Raw genomic sequence first — 19,002 nt, 5'->3', positions numbered from 1 at the left:
TCAGTGATATTGACAGTGATATGTTAGATTAAATAAAGCACATAATGTCTTGATGTGTCTCTTCATATATTCCCAAAACCATCACAAGCATTGCAGAATATATTTGAACCATGAGCAGGGTACCCTCAAATAGGTATTTTTAATCAAATGTAATCCATGTATGGAACACTATCTAGAGAAATTCAATGATTTTATAATGTCACTAAAGTTTCCTAGGCCATTAGACAGAAATGGGAAAGCATAGGATTGAAACGTGGTATTCTTAAGGAATAAAACAAAAGTAAATCACTTTATCTTAATAGTTTTCTGTGTGAAAATGCATTAATACTCTTGGCTAGTATGACAAACTAGACAAAAATCTACAGTTTATCCCTCCTAACTTTAATTTTGACTCTAAATTTGGAGCATGAATGAGAAGAAAGAAGTGAAAAGATTAAAAGAAAGGAAAGGTGAGTGTTTTTTCCTTCCATCAGTGCCATTGTCCTACCCTCATTTTCTACTATAAATCCCAATCAGTTCCAAAAGCCACTGAGTATTGCCACTAGTGATCTGGCTGCTGACAGACCAATCCAAGCGCATCTTAAAATAACCAGTGTTTATTCCTCAGGAAATATTCTCACTGGCATTGTTTTTTTTTATTTATTTATTATTATTCTGGTTAGCTTCTCTGCAAATTTTAAATAATCTTTATTTTTTAAAAAATCTTTAAACTGAATTGGGTAATTTTCAGTTAGAAGCAGCAGCTTAGGAGGGCACTGGAGAATGAGATAAAAACTGGAGCTGGGCAGAACACAAAGCAGAAGAGAGAGGATTTTATATATATATATATATATATATATATATATATATATATATAGGTGATGGAAAATTGCATAGTGCCTGATTTAAATGACAGACCTGCTAAGAATTTAAAATGACAATTCTTGGGGTAAAAAGTTTTATAAGGCCTTTTATTATTCTAGAAAATCAGTTCAGACTGGAGTGTGTTTTTAAATCTAGCTTTTCTTGAGCTGAACTGAACTGATTAATGTTCGTATTTTTAGAACATAAATAAAAATAAGGTGCTCAAAAGCATGTTTCATTATAAAACCTTTTTTAAACTATTGAAAATTGATTTAAAAAAAAAGAAAACACCTCAAAACCTAAATATATATATATGTTCTCTGTATTTTCATTGTGTCTGCAACTGAGTAAATGCCAAATGATGAGAATTCATACCTTCTCTATTGGATTATTTATTTCATTTTACCCCAAGTAACAAATTTTCTTTTTTTTTTTTATTTTAGATCTCTAAGAATAATACTTCTGCCCACAGGGGAAACAATGCAATCCTTTTCCCTTTTTTCACTTCTTCCATAACCCCTGACTACCCAGAAGATCCTAGACTTGTAGTCTTTCTCTGACCAATGAGGATTCTTTCATCTCACACTGCTGAAAGAGAAAAGTATGGAATTGTGCTATCCAATATAGCATCTACTAGCCACATGTGGCTATTTAAATTAGGATTAATTAAAATTAAATAAAATTTAAAATTCATCGCTTTTCGGCCTTTTGGCTAAGATCAAGTGTAAAATTTTAAATTCAGTCCTTCAGTCATACTAGGCACATATTGAGTACTCTATAGACTATGTAGCTAGTGACTACTTTATTGGTTAATGCAGGATAGAACATATACATCATCACAGAAAGTTTCATTGATTAGCATGGGTAGAAAGTCTACAGAGAATGTATTCAGGCGGTGTTGATTACCAAAGAATTACCTTAGGTGATTTTTAGGTTCCTGTGTTCTTCACAAATATAAATAATGCAATGAATGATCACCCAGAGTTTCAGAGTTTCTGAAAATAAGAGCCTAAATCAGGCGCTGCTGGCTAAGAGAGTGTAGTGTTTTTTTGTAGGTGCCTGAACCCGAAAAGAGGACAATTTTAGCAGTTCAGTTAAGGGAAAGCGATAAGCTAGTACCATACCACTTTGATAGACCCCAAGACAAGGTGGAAGTGACCAGAGAGTGTACCATGAAAGAGAATGTGGGAAGGGTTCCTATTTTAGGTATGATGGCTATGGAATGACCCTAAAAATATGAATATCTAGCAATGACAAAAAAAAAAAAAGCAAGACAAACAGCAAAACAAATTTCAAACAGAAAGAACAGGACTATAAAAGCCTCTGAACGAGAGAGTACTTAATGTACTAAGTACTCCAGGAACTGACAGAAGGCCAGTGTGACTGGAATGGAGTAAGTGGGGAGGGAATATGAGATCAAGCTGGCACTGACACATCATATAAACAGCATAACTATTAAAGGAATTTCTATTTGGAAAACAAAACAAAATGGTACGGCTAGATGACTCAATGTGTGGAAACACTACAACTGGTTTTCTACAGAACTAGGTAGACTGTGACAGGATTGCTTAACCTTTGTATAATCAGCTGGTTAAAAATAGAATGAAGATTTTTCTTTATCCAGCCTATCACTGATGGGCATTTGGGTTGGTTCCAAGTCTTTGCTATTGTGAATAGTGCTGCAATAAACATATGTGGGCATGTGTCTTTATATTAGAATGATTTATAATCCTATGGGTATATACCCAGTAATGGGATTGCTGAATCAAATGGTATTTCTTGTTCTAGATCCTTGAGGAATCCAGTTCATGCTCTTTGCACGGACATGGATGAAGCTAGAAACCATCATTCTCAGCAAACTAACACAGGAACAGAAAACCAAACACCACATGTTCTCACTCATAAGTGGGAATTGAACAATGGGAACACATGGACACAGGGAGGGCAGCGTCATACACTGGGGTCTGTCGGGGGGTGGAGGGTTAGAAGAGGGATATCATTAGGAGAAATAACTAATGTAGATGACAGGTTGATGGCTGCAGCAAACCACCATGGCACGTGTATACCTCTGTAACAAACCTGCACATTCTGTACATGTGTCCCAGAAATTAAAGTATGATTTAAAAAAAAATTTCTAGTAATAGTAACACTACTAGTAATTAAAATGAAATGTAGTTCTACCAAAATAATAAAGTTGTGTGTAACAGAAAAAATAAAAAAAAAAGAAATTAAAATGCTACATTGGAAAATACCTATTTCATATAAAACAAGGCAGTAAAGAAGGGATAGAACATATTTTTTAAAATATGACATATGGAAAACAAATAGCTAATGGCAGATATTAATTCAACTATATTAATAATAATGTTAATCTGGAGTAAATAATATGATAAAAAGGCAGACATTCTCAGACTGGATAAAAAAACTAAGGTCTAACTATATGCTATCTAAAAGAGATGTATCTTCAATTCAAAGATACAAGTACGTTTAAAAAAAAAAAAAGAATGAAGAGAGTATGTTCTTTGACTTGGAATACAATGTGATCACCAATGACAATAAAAGCATAATTCTACATTTATAAAATGCTTCACAGTTTGTAAAACCTTTCCCAACATATCATTAATACATTCATACTTGCACAAACCTTGAGAGATAGATAACAACAGATTTAAAAAAATAGGCTATATGGCCGGGCGTGCTAGCTCCCACGCCTGTAACCCCAGCACTTTGGGAGGCCAAGGTGGGTGGATCACCTGAGGTCAGGAGTTCGAGACCAGCCTGGCCAACATGGTGAAACCCCATCTCTACTTAAAATACAAAAAATTAGCCAGGTGTGGTGGCGAATGCCTATAATCCCAGCTACTTGGGAGGCTGAGGCAGGAGAATTGCTTGTACCAGGATGTGGAGGTTGCAGTGAGCTGAAATCGCGCCATTGCACACCAACCTGGGCAACAAGAGCGAAACTCCAACCCCCCCCCAAAAAAAGGCTCTATGACTTGTTCAGAGTCACATAGCTAATATATTATGTAGCCAGAACCAGAACTCAGTTCTCTTATGTCTAGTGCTCTTTACTATAAACCACACAGCTTTCTCTCACACATTGCAACATGTTGGAAGAGGAGATTAGATTTCAAAATGACTTTGAGAAATGAAAAATATCTTTTTTTATTTTATTATTATTATTATTTGACACGGAGTCTTGCTCTGTCGCCCAGGCTGGAGTGCAGTAACGCGATCTCAGCTCACTGCAAGCTCCGCCTCCCGGGTTCAGCCATTCTTCTGCCTCAGCCTCCCGAGCGGCTGGGACTACAGGCGCCCGCCACCATGCCCAGCTAATTTTTTGTATTTTTAGTAGAGATGGGGTTTCACCGTGTTAGCCAGGATGGTCTCGATCTCCTGACCTCGTGATCTGCCTGCCTCAGCCTCCAAAAGTGCTGGGATTACAGGCATGAGCCACCGCTCCCGGAGAGAAATGAAAAATATCTTGAAACTCAAAAACTAAAATTCAGCCAGGCACGGTGGCTTATGCCTGTAATCCCAGCACTTTGAGAGGCCAAGGCAGGCTAATCACCTGAGGTCAGGAGTTCGAGACCAGCCTGGCCAATATGGTGAGACCCTGTCTCTACTAAAAATAAAAAGATTAGCTGGGTGGGGTGGTGGGCACCTGTAATCCCAGTTACTTGGGAGGCTGAGGCAGGAGAATTGATTGAACCCAGGAGGCAGAGGTTGCAGTGAGCCAAGATCATACCATTGCACTCCAGCCTGGGCAACAAAAGCGAAACTCCATCTCAAAAAAAAAAAAAAAAAAGCACTGAAATTCTCTGGAGTAAAAATATCAGCCAAATTAATTAAGAAAAAATAACAGACTTAAACACAAGATGAGAAATGATTTGTGAATGTGGTAGGAAAATGGTTTAGGATGAACATGCTATAGTTTTGTGATAAAAACAACAAAAACACATTGCTAGCATTTATAGAAGCACTGTACTAATGGTTAAGTGTATTATCCTTGGAGTCAGACTCTGGGTGCTAGTCTGTTCTCCACTGCTTATATTTATGACCTTAGGCACATTACTTAGCATCTGTGACTCAGTTTCTTCATTCACAAAAAGGGATATGTATGAGTACCTACTGCCTAGAGTAGTTCAGATTTAATGAGTACTTTATTTTATTGATTGATTGATTGATTGTTTTGATACAGCCTCACTCTGTTGCCCTGGCTGGAATGCAATGGTACGATCTGAGCTCACTGTACCCTCTGCCTCCTGGGCTCAAGCAATCTGTAGATTCAATGCAATCCCTATCAAAATTCCAGTGTCATTTTTTTTTTTCTCTCTCTCTCTCTCTTTTTTTTTTTTTTTGAGACAGGATCTGGCTTTGTCGCCCACGCTGGAGTGCAGTGGTGTGATCTCAGCTCCCTGAAACCTCTGTCTCCCAGGCTCAAGCCATCCTCCCACCTCAGCCTCCTAAGTAGCTGGGACTATAGGCGCATGCCACCACACCCAACAAATTTTTGTATTTTTTTGTAGAGATGAAGTTTTACTATGTTGCCCAGGCTAGTCTCAAATTCCTAGGCTCAAGCGATTCACCCACCTCCACCTTCCAGAGTGCTGGGATTACAGGCATGAGCCACCACGCCTTACCTTAATGAATACTTTAGAGCTTTATACATGGCTTTTAGTTCTTCATCTATAAAATAGGGATAATAATAGTACCTACTGACTAGAGAAGTTAAGATTTAATGAGCACTTTAAAGCTATATACATAGCTCATATCTCAATTTTATGAGCTTTCAACTCATACTTCTTACTCCTCCCTGTCTTTGTCTTCTCCCTTATAGCTACTATAATTGAATTTTCCATACTCAAAACTCTTGAAGCCTTTTCTAGAGATTTTGGGGCAACCTAAGGACGTAACGATTTTAAAGAGTATTAAAATGAGAGTAATTAGAGGAAAGAAATTAGTATTTAAGTTCTTAGTATATGCTGAATATTGCATTAAGCTATTTCACTTACCTCATCTTCTTTCATCCTCACAACAATTTTTAACTTTTTATTTTAAAATAACTTAAGTCTTAGAAAAAATACAAAAATAGTACAGAATTCCCACATACCCTTCACCCAGTTTCCCCTAATATTAACATCTTACATAACCAAAGTATAAAGAATAACAGAAAATTAACATTGAACTACAATAACTGAACTATATACAGGCTTTATTCTGGTTTCAACTGTTTTTTCTCTAATTTCCTTTTTCTGTTTCAGAATCGAATCCCAATTTGCATATTTGTCATGTCTCCTTAGTCTCTTCTAATCTGTGACAGTTCCTCATTCTTGTTGTTCATGAACTTTATGCTTTCGAAAAGTACTGGTCAATCATTTTTGTAGAATGTCCTTCCATTTGAGTTTGTCTGATGTTTTCTCATGATTACATTGAGATTAGGCATTTTTGGCAGGAAAACCACAGAAGTGATATTCCTTTCTTGGTGCATCATATCAAGGAGGTACACAGTGTCACATTTTCTTATTGTTGGTGATGCTAAACTTTGATCACTAGGTTTAGGTGGTGTTTGCTAGTTTATCCTCTGTAAAGTTACTGTTTTCCCATTGTATTTAATAAATATCTTGGAGGAGATACTACTTTGGGGCTATGGAAGCATTCTGTTTTATCCACTAATTTTAGCGTCACTAAACTGATCTATCTGGGTTAAGGTGATGTCTGTCAATTTTCTCTACTATAACATTTTGATTTTTTCTTTTGTAATGAATATCTTAGGGGGACATGCTTTGAGACTAAATATCCTGTTTTCTTTAACCTTTTGCCCACTAAACTTAGCATACTTATCCCCCAAAATCTTTTAATGTGAACATTTTCTTAGTTTTGTAGATGAAGAAATGGAGCTTCGAGAGGTTTATTAACCTGGCCCAAATCACACAAATAGTAAATCCAAGCCTGTCATATTCTAAAAGTCCTTGTAATTTCATTGTTTGTTAAGATGTGTGAGCTTAATTGTAAGGGAGAAGAACCTACTGGGGACAAAGGAGAGGAATTACTGTAGAAAGAGAAATAAAGTTTTACATACATCTGGGAAGAATTATGTTTTGTACTTGGAAAGTTTATTTTGTCCTTTAATTGCCATTTTATGAGGTTTAATTTGAGACATAAGAAACATTTCTTTGATTAAATTACCAAAGCTCTCAACAAAATATATCTTCTCAAAAGTTTGGTAGAAAGCAACCATGGAATCTTTTTTTTTTTTTTTTTTTTTTTTTTTTGAGATGATGTCTCGCTCTGTCACCAGGCTGGAGTGCAGTGGCACAATCTCTGCACACTGCAACCTCTCCCTCCTGGGTTCAAGCAATTCTCCTGCCTCAGCCCTCCGGAGTAGCTGGGACTACAGGCACATGCCACCACGCCCTACTAATTTTTGTATTTTTAGTAGAGACGGAGTTTCACCATGTTGGCCAGGATGGTCTTGATCTGTTGACCTCATGATCTGCCCGCCTCGGCCTCCCAAAGTGCTGGGATTACCACTACATCCGGCCGGAATCTTATTCTTAATGTATTCCTTATACCACCTTGAAGAAAGACTTTCTTTTAAAGAACATCTAGTACATTCATAAGATTCTGCTTTCAGGATGATAAAGTGAATGTGTTTGTCTCTTATCTTTATTAAATATGAGCTGTACTTAATCACAAGCAAAAATCCCATAGTAGTAAAATATGTTTGTGCTGAGGAAATTGCCAAAATATACATGAGTTGTTTTAATTATATGCGTACATTTATTTAGGTGAGTGAAGATATTACATGGCATTTTTCAGTCCTTTCAGCTGTCACTAGTCATTTCTAAAAGTCTGTCTCCTGAAACTGAGGGAATTTCTTCTCATCTTATCAGAGTTCAGGCTTAGTTCTGTTCTAAAATAAGCAACCGAAAGCGAAATAGTCAGCATGTTTAAAAAGTCAGCAGCACTGTCCTACTACAAATGGCTATTCTTTTCAGAAACAACTGTCCTCTAGAAGTCATCCTGTTATGTATATTAGAAGCTTAGCTTCATGTATTATCTGGAATTTATTAAATATTGAGTGAACAAACAATATAAAAATATTTCACTACAGATTGTCATCCCTTTAAAAATACCAGTTTCTGGTGATGTTTGTAACCATTGCAAACCATTGTGACCTGTCTGCTTTGCTTGCCTAAATGTTTCTCTCTCATATATTCTATTTGTTCTCGTATATAGCCTTCATTTATGCCACTCAGCTGTATTTCCCCTCTGATAGGTATTTCTTTCTCTGTAACTATTTGAAACTTTGCATAGTGATAGAATAAATTAGTTTTGTTAGCAAAGCCCAAAAATATGGACCGTTTTAGAAGCCCACTGAATACAGACATGGATTTTCAAATTATCCAAAATGGTTGAAAAGATGATTCTAAAACTTCTGCCTTTAGCTCAAGAGTTAGGTTTCAAGATTTCAGAAAACTTCAATAAAGATTTCAGTAAAACTTTATGGCCTGTGTGGCGTGAAAAACAGCATCAGGGTTTGACAATTAGTTTGTCATTTTTTAAACTTTATATTTTTTAAAGAAAATTAAGTCTTTGTAGGAAAGGATTAGCATTTCTTTCTCTCAAATCAGTCCTTTGAAAAATTGGCATTATAAGAACTGTATTTTTTCCAAAGTCAGCATAATTATGTTCTTTAACCCTCTAAAATAATTAAATTTTCCTCTTTATAAAAACCTCTCTTTAATTGGGAATTTGAAAACTGCCTGGATATTTGCTGATATTTAGTCATTATTAATAATTTTTGAAGTATGGTAATAGTTTTATGGTTATGTTTATCATTACCTTTCAAAGATATATACTAAAACATTTATAGATGAAATTATATATAGTTCTTGGGGTTTACTTTAGAATACTCTGAAAAGCAAGTGGATAAGGATACAGGTGAAATAAGATTCATCACACATGTTAAATTTGTGTAGATCATTGATGGGTTCCTTGGAAGTCACTGTGCTATTCTATTTACTTTTGTATATGGTTTAAAAAAAATTTAATGTCTCTTAATAGATATGCAGATCTCTTATTTTGATCAACAGAAGCTAAATTGTTAAACTACTAATAAAGTTTTGTTTTATTTTATTGGTCATGAGAATTTTTTCCTTCCTTCTGTTAATAGACTAAAGACATTAAAGAGATAGCCAAAAAGACACAAGCCCTGCCAAAGATGAACTCAAAGAGGCAGCGAATCGTGATCTTCACACAAGGGAGAGATGACACTATAATGGCTACAGGTACATGTGGGAAATTTGTGATGAATCTAGTATTACAGAGATTAATCATTTACAAAAGAATTCTGTTTTCTTTCTATTATAATATATACAATAGACATGTACAATATATATAAAATAAAATATTTTACTTTAATAAATATTTCTACCCTGTATCTCAGTAGAAAAGGTTTCATGTTCAAGAAGATAATTTATTAAAATTTAGTTAAATAAACCACTTGGATATAATTTACTTAGTTATTTTGGGGATTTTGTCAATCAAGAAATATCTTTCCTAAAAAAAAAGGATACATTTCATTTATAAAATACCTGCACTAGAGTAAAATAAATTTACTCAATTATGAACAAAAACAATCCAGAACTAAGTTACATTTTCCATTTTTCCTTCAAGAAGAAAATCTCATTTTTTGTTTTATTTTACCATCTATTTTATAGCACTCATAAAACAGGAATTTCATTTAGTAAGCAAACATGTTATTGATTAAAATGATTAATAGTGTTAATGTGGAGCTACTCACTATTAAAACCAAAATATAAATGTTTTAATTCTGTCTGTACCATTCAGATTAAAACCAATCAGTTGATTAGTTATTATTGTAAACCAGAGCAATTTAGTATTACCTATGTGTTTGTTCAGTACTCTGCTGAACACTGAAATATAAAATAGGAATCTTAAAGACCTAATTGGGAATTAAAATAATATTCATAAAATATAAGTACAAAGTAAAATATAATTATAGTTCTTATCTATTGGTGCAAACTATATGGATTGTATTGACTCAGGAGATCAGTAAATCTTGAAAAAAGATGTTATAGTGAATATGAAGTACATTTGTGTTGAATTAAATATAAAGCCTGAAACAGGTCAAAGATGAAATTATTGTCAAGATATTTTCTCTCTTTTTTAAAATAAATTTTATTGTTTATATTTGAGGTTTATAACATGATGTTATAGGATAAATAGATACATATAGATCAACTTTCTTATTTCAGAATAGTCAAAAGCAAGATTCAGAGATTTGTTTCAAAAAATACTTGCTTCAAAGTAATTCAGTGAGTGTTAAAGTGAGGGTATAAATGAAATGAGACTGGTAATGAATGAATTGTTGAAGCTAGACAGTGGATATATGGGGGCATCATTATGCTATTATCTCCACTTGTGGATATGTTTTAAATTATCCATAATTAAAACTTTAAAAAAAGAAAGAAAAGTTTTTTTAAAAAAATTTCAAACAAGATTCAGAGATGTTGAATGGCTTTCCCAAGATACATTGATATCCTTGCTAATCCTTAAATTCTAGGAAGGATTTAAAGAAAGGAGGACAAGTGGGCACAGTGGTTCACACCTGTAACCCTAGCACTTTTGGAAGTCAAGGTGGGAGGATTGCTTGATCCCAGGAGTTGGAGAGCAGCCTTGGTAACAGCAAGACCTAATCTCTAGAAAAAATAATTTTAAAAAAAATTAGCGGGAGTAGTGACACATACCATAGTCCTGGCTACTTGGGAGGCTGATGTAAGAAGATCACTTGAGCCCAGAAGTTCGAGGCTGTGTTGAGCTATGGTCTCTCCACTGCACCCCGGCATGGGTGACAGATCAAGACCCTGTCTCCAAAAAAAAAAAAAAAAAGGACGGAGAGCAATGGAGTCAAAGAGGATCAAGTAAGCAAAGGCACAAGTACTAGCAATATTTTATTGTGGTGGCAGAAAGAACCAGGTTGTTAATTTGTACAAGAGAGAAAAGAAACCATGAAAAGGTATCCCTGCATTGATACAAACTATCTGAATTGCTTTCTTCCTATAGTATAAGGATTATTCCTGTCTTAGCAGTAAACAGTTTAGAAAAGTGAAAAACATGCAGGCTTCTTGTGGGAATTGTAGTACTACCTTCAGATTTACAAAATATTCTTTGGTTGCTCTCTGTGGAGACATTCATTTTAAGTCTTTGTATATTCTAGATATACATACTGTACAAGTGTCTTCCTCATTGTGAATTTGCAGTTCTCCCAAAATTGAAAATTAACCTCCCCATCCTGTGACTATATTTCCTTGTGAACTCATTTTATTCTTTATTAAATCTATTAAGCCATTCTTAGGAATGCTTACAAGCTGGAATTTATTTGAGGAAAGACACTGGCTAATCTTTGCTGTTCCTACCATATGAAAATGAACTTAAATTAGAGGATGCACTATATCTGCAATGCATGATAAATACAAGATGGATAGAGAATCTGTTCAGTGGTGTCAGCTACAAAAGCAAACATGATAAATGTTAATGCAGTTTTGAGCCCTGGGATAAGCTATTCAGTGCACAAGCGTAGCTGAATCTCTTTGCTATGTTGTTATTCATTGCAGCCAAATAAATGTCAATAATAAAAGAGAATTAAAGATTTTCATTTCCCAGAGGCAGTCCTCTAATACGGCTTGATCTTTCATTTCATTTGTAATTCGTTCTCATGTCAGGATGCAATCATTCGCCAGGCTCTGGGTGTCATGTTAAGCCATTTAATAATGATTAAGAACATAAAAATGCTTGGCCTGTGGGGCAATTCACAAAAGAGATGCCAATTTGTTATTGTTTTCCCTCCTTTCCTCTTGAATATGGATCAGCTTTTTCCCACCTCCTAGCATTAAAATACTAATGGAAGATAGAGAGGGAAAGTGTCCCTTAATTTACCATAAGTGACATTCCAGAATGGCACAAGGCAGTGCTAACACACATATTAAAAGACTAATTAGGAATCATTGTGCCTTAAACCTATTTTTTTAAATTATATTTTAAGTTCTGGGATACATGTGCAGAATGTGCATGTTTGTTACATAGGTATACACGTGCCATGGTGATTTCCTGCATCTATCAACCCATCATCCACATTAGCTATTTCTCCTAATGCTATCCCTCCCCAACCACCACCCCCCACCTCCCGACAGGCCCTGGTGTGTGATGTTGCCCTCCCTGTGTCCGTGTGTTCTCATTGTTCAACTCCTACTTATGAGTGAGAACATGCGGTGTTTGGTTTTCTGTTCCTGTATTAGTTTGCTGAGAATGATGGTTTTCCAGCTTCATCCATGTCCCTGCAAAGGACATGAACTCATCCTTTTTATGGCTGCGTAGTATTCCATGGTGTATATGTGCCACATTTTCTTTATCCAGTCTATCATTGATGGGCATTTGGGTTGTTTCCAAGTCTTTGCTATTGTGAATATACGTGTGTATGTGTCTTTATAGCAGAATGATTTATAATCCTTTGGGTATATACCCAGTAATGGGATTGCTGGGTCAAATGGTATTTCTGGTTCTAGATCCTTAAGGAATCGCCACAATGTTTTCCACAATGGTTGAACTAATTTACACTCCCACCAACAGTGTAAAAGCATTCCTGTTTCTCCACATCCTCGCCAGCATCTGTTGTTTCCTGACTTTTTAATGATCGCCATTCTAACTGACGTGAGATGGTATCTCATTGTGGTTTTGATTTTCATTTCTCTAATGACCAGGGATGATGAGCTTTTTTTCATGTTTGTTGGCTGCATAAATATCTTCTTTTGAGAAGTGTCTGTTCATATCCTTTGCTGACTTTTTGATGGGGTTGTTTCTTGTAAGTTTGTTTAAGTTCTTTGTATTAGCCATTTGTCAGATGGATAGATTGCAAAAATTTTCTCCCATTCTGTAGGTTGCCTGTTCACTCTGATGATAGTTTCATTTGCTGTGTAGAAGCTCTTTAGTTTAATTAGATCACACTTGTCAGTATTGGTTTTTGTTGCCATTGCTTTTGGTGTTTTAGTCATGAAGTCTTTGCCCATGCCTATGTCCTGAATGGTATTTCCTAGGTTTTCTTCTAGGGTTTTTATGATTGTTGGTCTTACATTTAAGTCTTTAATCCATCTTGAGTTAATTTTTGTATAAGGTGTAAAGAAGGGGTCCAGTTTCAGTTTTCTGCCTATGGCTAGTCAGTCTTCCCAAAACCATTTATTAAATAGGGAGTCCTTTCCCCATTGTTTGTTTTTGTCAGGTTTCTTAAAGATCAGATGGTTGTAAATGTGCGGCATTATTTCTGAGGCCTCTGTTCTGTTCCATTGATCTATATGTCTGTTTTTGTACCAGTACCATGCTCTTTTGGTTACTGTTGCTTTGTAGTATAGTTTGAAGTCAGGAAGCATGATGCCTCCAGCTTTGTTCTTTTTGCTTAGGATTGTCTTGGCTATACAGGCTCTTTTTTGGTTCCATATGAAATTTATTTTTTTCTAATCCTGTGAAGAAAGTCAGTGGTAGGTTGATGGGGATAGCATTGAATCTGTAAATTACTTTGGGTATTATGGCTATTTTCACAATATTGATTCTTCCTATCCGTGAGCATGGAATGTTTTTCCATTTGTTTGTGTCCTCTCTTATTTCCTTGAGCAGTGGTTTGTAGTTCTCCTTGAAGAGGTCCTTCACATCCCTTGTAAGTTGTATGCTTAGTTATTTTATTCTTTTTGAAGCAATTGTGAATGGGAGTTCACTCATGATTTGGCTCTCTGTCTATTACTGGTGTATAGGAATGCTTGTGATTTTCGCACATTGATTTTGTGTCCTGAGACTTTGCTGAAGTTGCTTATCAGCTTAAGGAGATTTTGGGCTGAGACGATGGGGTTTTCTAAATATGCAGTCATGTCATCTGCAGACAGAGACAATTTGACTTCCTCTCTTCTTATTTGAATACCCTTGATTTCTTTCTCTTGCCTGATTGCCCTGGTCAGAACTTCCAATACTGTCTTGAATAGGAGTGGTGAGATAAGGCACCCTTGTCTTGTGCTGGTTTTCAGAGGCAATCCTTCCAGCTTTTGCCCATTCGGCGTGATATTGGCTGTGGGTTTGTCATAAATAGTTCTTATTATTTTGAGATATGTTCCATCAATACCTAGTTTTTTGAGAGTTTTTAGCATGAGGGAGTGTTGAATTTTATCGAAACCCTTTTCTGCATCTATTGAGATACTCATGTGGCTTTTGTCATTGGTTCTGTTTATATGATGGATTGCGTTTGTTAATTTGTGTATGTTGAACCAGCCTTGCATCCCAGGGATGAAGCCGACTTGATCGTGATGGATAAGCTTTTTGATGTGCTGCTGGATTCAGTTTGCCAGAATTTTATTGAAGACTTTTGCGTCAATGTTCATCAGGGATATTGGCCTGAAATTTTCTTTTTTTGTTGTCTCTGCCAGATTTTGGTATCAGGATGATGCTGGCCTCATAAAATAAATTAAAGATGAGTCCCTCTTTTTCTATTGTTTGGAATAGTTTCAGAAGGAATGGTACCAGCTCCTCTTTGTACCTCTGGTAGAATTCAGCTGTGAATCCATCTGCTCCTGGGCTTTTTATTATTTCAGAGCCTGTTATTGGTCTATTCAGGGATTCAACTCCTTCCTGGTTTAGTCTTGGGAGAGTGTATGTGTCCAGGAATTTATCCATTTCTTCTAGATTTTCTAGTTTATTTGTGTAGAGATATTTATAGTATCCTCTGATGGTAGTTTATATTTCTGTGGGATCAGTGGTGATCTCGCTTTATCACTTTTTATTATGTCTATTTGATTCTTCTCTCTTTTCTTCTTTATTAGTCTGGCTAGCAGTCTATCTATTTTGTTAACCTTTTCAAAAAACCAACTCCTGGACTCATTGAGTTTTGGAAGGGTTTTTTGTGTCTATCTCCTTCAGTTCTGCTCTGATCTTAGTTATTTCTTGCCTTCTGCTAGGTTTTGAATTTGTTTGCTCTTGCTTCTCTAGTTCTTTTAATTGTGATATTAGAATGTTGATTTTAGATCTTTCCTGCTTTCTCCTGTGGGCATTTAGTGCTATAAATGTCCCTCTTAACACTGCTTTAGCTGTGTCCCAGAGATTCTGGTACATTGTGTCTCTGTTCTCATTGGTTTTAAAGAACTTATTTATTTCTGCCTTAATTTCATTATTTACCCAGTAGTCATTCAGGGGCAGATTGTTCAGTTTCCATGCAGTTGTGTGGTTTTGAGTGAATTTCTTAGTCCTGAGTTCTAATATGATTGCACTGTGGTCTGAGAGACTGTTTGTTACGATTTCCATTATTTTGCATGTGCTGAGGAGTGTTTTACTTCCAATTATGTGGTCAATTTTAGAATAAGTGTGATGTGGTGCTGAGAAGAATGTATATTCTGTTGATTTGGGGTGGAGAGTTCTGTAGATGTCTGTTAGGTCTGCTTGGCCAGAGCTGAGTTCAAGTCCTGAATATCATTGTTAATTTTCAGTCTCATTGATCTAATATTGACAGTGGGGTGTTAAAATGTCCCACTATTATTGTGTGGAAGTCTAGGTCTCTTTGTAGATCTCTAAGAACTTGCTTTATGAATCTGGGTGCTCCTGTATTGGGTGCATATATATTTAGGATAGTTCGCTCTTCTTGTTGCATTGATCCCTTCACCCTTATGTAATGCCCTTCTTTGTCTTTTTTGATCTTTGTTGGTTTAAAGTCTGTTTTATCAGAGACTAAGATTACAACCCCTGCTTTTTTTTTGCTTTCCACTTGCTTTGTTAATATTCCTCCATCCCTTTATTTTGAGCCTATGTGCGTCTTTGCACGTGAGATGGCGCTCCTGAATACAGCACACCAATGGGTCTTGACTCTTTATCCAATTTGCCAGTCTGTGTCTTTTAATTGGGGCATTTAGCCCATTTACATTTAAGGTGACTATATTATGTGTGAATTTGATCCTGTCATTATGATGCTAGCTGGTTATTTTGCCCGTTAGTTGATGCAGTTTCTTCATAGTCTTGATGGTCTTTACAATTTGGTATGTTTTTGCAGTGGCTGGTACCAGTTTTTCCTTTCCATATTTAGTGCTTCATTCAGGAGCTCTTGTAAGGCAGGCCTGGTGGTAACAAAATCTCAGCATTTGCTTGTCTGTAAAGGATTTTATTTCTCCTTTGCTTATATAGTTTCTTTGGCTGGATATGAAATTCTGGGTTGAAAATTCTTTTCTTTAAGAATGTTAAATATTGGCCCCCACTCTCTTCTGGCTCACAGGGTTTCTGCAGAGGGATCCGCTGTTAGTCTGATGGGCTTCCCTTTGTGGGTAACCCGACCTTTCTCTCTGGCTGCCCTTAACGTTTTTTCCTTCATTTCAATCTTGGTGAATCTGAGGATTATGTGTTTTGGGGTCGTTCTTCTCAAGGAGTATCTTTGTGGTGTTCTGTGTATTTCCTGAATGTGAATGTTGGCCTGTCTTGCTAGGTTGGGGAAGCTCTCTTGGATAATATTCTGAAGAGTGTTTTCCAGCTTGGTTCCATTCTCCGTGTCACTTTCAGGTACACCAATCAAATGTAGGTTTGGTCTTTTCATGTAGTCCCATATTTCTTGGAGGTTTGTTCATTCCTTTCCATTCTTTTTTCTCTAATCTTGTCTTCATGCTTTATTTCGTTTAGTTGATCTTCAATCTCTGATATTCTTTCTTCTGCTTGATCGCTTTGGCTATTGATACTTGTGTATGCTTCACAAAGTGTTCGTGCTGTGTTTTTCAGCTCCATCAGGTCATTTATGTTCTTCTCTAAACTGGTTATTCTAGTTAGCAATTCCTCTAACCTTTTATCAAGGTTCTTAGCTTCCTTGCATTGGGTTAGAACATGCTCCTTTAGCTCGGCGGAGTTTGTTATTACCCACCTTCTGAAGTCTACTTTTGTCAATTTGTCAAACTCATTCTCTGTCCAGTTTTGTTCCCTTGCTGGCGAGGAGTTGTGATCCTTTGGAGGAGAAGAGTCATTCTGGTTTTTGGAATTTTCAGCCTTTTTGCACTAGTTTTTCCTCATCTTCGTGGATTTATCTACCTTTGGTCTTTGATGCTGGTGACCTTCGGATGGGTTTTTGTGTGGACATCCTTTTTGTTGATGTTGGTGCTATTCCTTTCCATTTGTTAGTTTTCCTTCTAACGGTCAGGCCCCTCTGCTGCAGGTCTGCTGGAGTTTGCTGGATGTCCACTCCAGATCCTGTTTGCCTGGGTATCACCAGCAGAGGCTGCAGAACAGCAAAGATTGCTGCCTGTTCCTTCCTCTGGAAGCTTCGTCCCAGAGAGGCACCTGCCAGATGCCAACCGGAGCTCTCCATTATGAAGGGTCTGTCGACCCTTGCTAGGAGGTATCTCTCAGTCAGGAGGCATTAGGGTCAGGGACACACTTGAGGAGACAGTCTATCGCTTATCAGAGCTCGAGCGCTGTGCTGGGAGATTCGCTGCTCTCTTCAGAGCCGGTAGGCAGGAAAGTTTAAGTCTGCTGAAGCTGCGCCCACAGCCGCCCCTTCCCCCAGGTGCTCTGTCCCAGGGAGATGGGAGTTTTATCTGTAAGCCCCTGACTGGGGCTGCTACCTTTCTTTCAGAGATGCCCTGCCCAGAGAGGAGGAATCTAGAGAGGCAGTCTGGCTACAGCAGCTTTTCCAAGCTGCAGTGGGCTCCACCCAGTTCAAACTTTTATGTGAACTTTGTTTGTGTCTTTGTTTACACTGTGAGGGGAAAACCACCTACTCAAGCCTCAGTAATGGTGGTCACTCCCCACCACCACCAAGCTTGAGTGTCCCAGGTCAACTTCAGGCTACTGTACTGGCAGCAAGAATTTCAAGCCAGTGGATCTTAGCTTGCTGGGCTCGTGGGAGTGGGCTCTGCTGATCTAGACCACTTGGCTCCCTGGCTTTAGCCCCCTTTCCAGGGCAGTGAACAGTTGCGTCTCACTGGCGTTCCACGCGCCACTATGGTATGAACAAGCTCTCCTGCAGCTAGCTCGGTGTCTGCCCAAAGAGCCGCCCAGTTTTGTGCTTGAAACCCAGGGCCCTGGTGGTGTAGGCACCAGAGGGAATCTCCTGGTCTGTGAGTTGTGAAGAGCATGGGAAAAGCATAGTATCTGGGCCGGAGTGCACCATTTCTCACGGCACAGTCCCTCATGGCTTCCCTTGACTAGGGGAGGGAGATCCCCGACCCCTTGCACTTCCCTGGTAAGGCGACGCCCCACCCTGCTTCCGCTCGCCCTCCGTGGGCTGCATCCACTGTCTAATCAGTCCCAATGAGATGAGCCAGGTCTCTCAGTTGGAAATGTAGAAATTACACGCCTTCTACGTTGATCTTGCTGGGAGGTGCAGACCAAAACTGTTCCTATTCAGCCATCTTGCCAGCTACCCAAACCTATTTTTAAATGATCACACTGTTAAGTTTGCAGTACTTAGCAATAATGTATCAAAATGTTTCCTTGGAATTTTATTCTACAGACCTATCTCCTTTTGAGATATGATAGCTATAAACTACTTTCTCTTATTTTATAAATTTAATTCTTTAAATTGCCAGTGAATCTAAAGTATTTTCCACTCACCTGTTTTATGGGTCATACCTCTTTCAGATTGAGTTTCCATCTACCCTAGAGGTTCTGTCACATACCAATCATTGTTTCAGTCCTTGCAGGTTAATTGAGTTCCAAAAAAATTTTCAAGGGAGTGCTGGACACTGAAGAATATTAAGAGTAACAGGCTGGGCAATTCCACAGCTGAGTATATGTCCAAAATAATTGAAGCAGGAACCTAAACAGATATATGTCCACCCATCTTCATAGCAGCATTATTCACAATAACCAAAAGGTAGAAGCAATCCAAGTGTCCATCAACAGATGAACAGATAAATAAAAATTGATATATACATACAAAGGAATATTATTCAGCTTTAAAAAAGAAGGAAATCCTAACATGTACTGCAACATGAATGAACCTTGAAGACATTACGCTAAGTGAAATAAGCCAGACACAATGGCATAATTACTGTGTGATTCCATTTATGTGACATACCTAGAGTAGTTAGCTTTATAGACAAAGTAGAATAATGGTAGCCAGGGGCTTAG

The 19,002-nt window shown here is 37.3% G+C and overlaps 1 protein-coding gene across 4 annotated transcripts in view; it reads left to right on the top strand.

The window, feature by feature from the left end:
• Positions 1 to 19,002, top strand: part of ADK (adenosine kinase) — a 567,868-nt gene that overhangs the window by 441,522 nt on the left and 107,344 nt on the right. For all 4 annotated transcript variants that reach the window (XM_025396542.1, XM_025396539.1, XM_025396541.1 and 1 more), the window contains one exon: positions 9,023 to 9,137. In XM_025396542.1, coding sequence (XP_025252327.1) covers positions 9,023 to 9,137 — 115 coding nt within the window. The remainder of the gene's footprint in view (positions 1 to 9,022; positions 9,138 to 19,002) is intronic.

Source organism: Theropithecus gelada, chromosome 9, assembly GCF_003255815.1.
Source record: "Theropithecus gelada isolate Dixy chromosome 9, Tgel_1.0, whole genome shotgun sequence".
NCBI lineage: Eukaryota > Metazoa > Chordata > Mammalia > Primates > Cercopithecidae > Theropithecus > Theropithecus gelada.
This window is presented reverse-complemented; position numbering and strand designations above follow the sequence as displayed.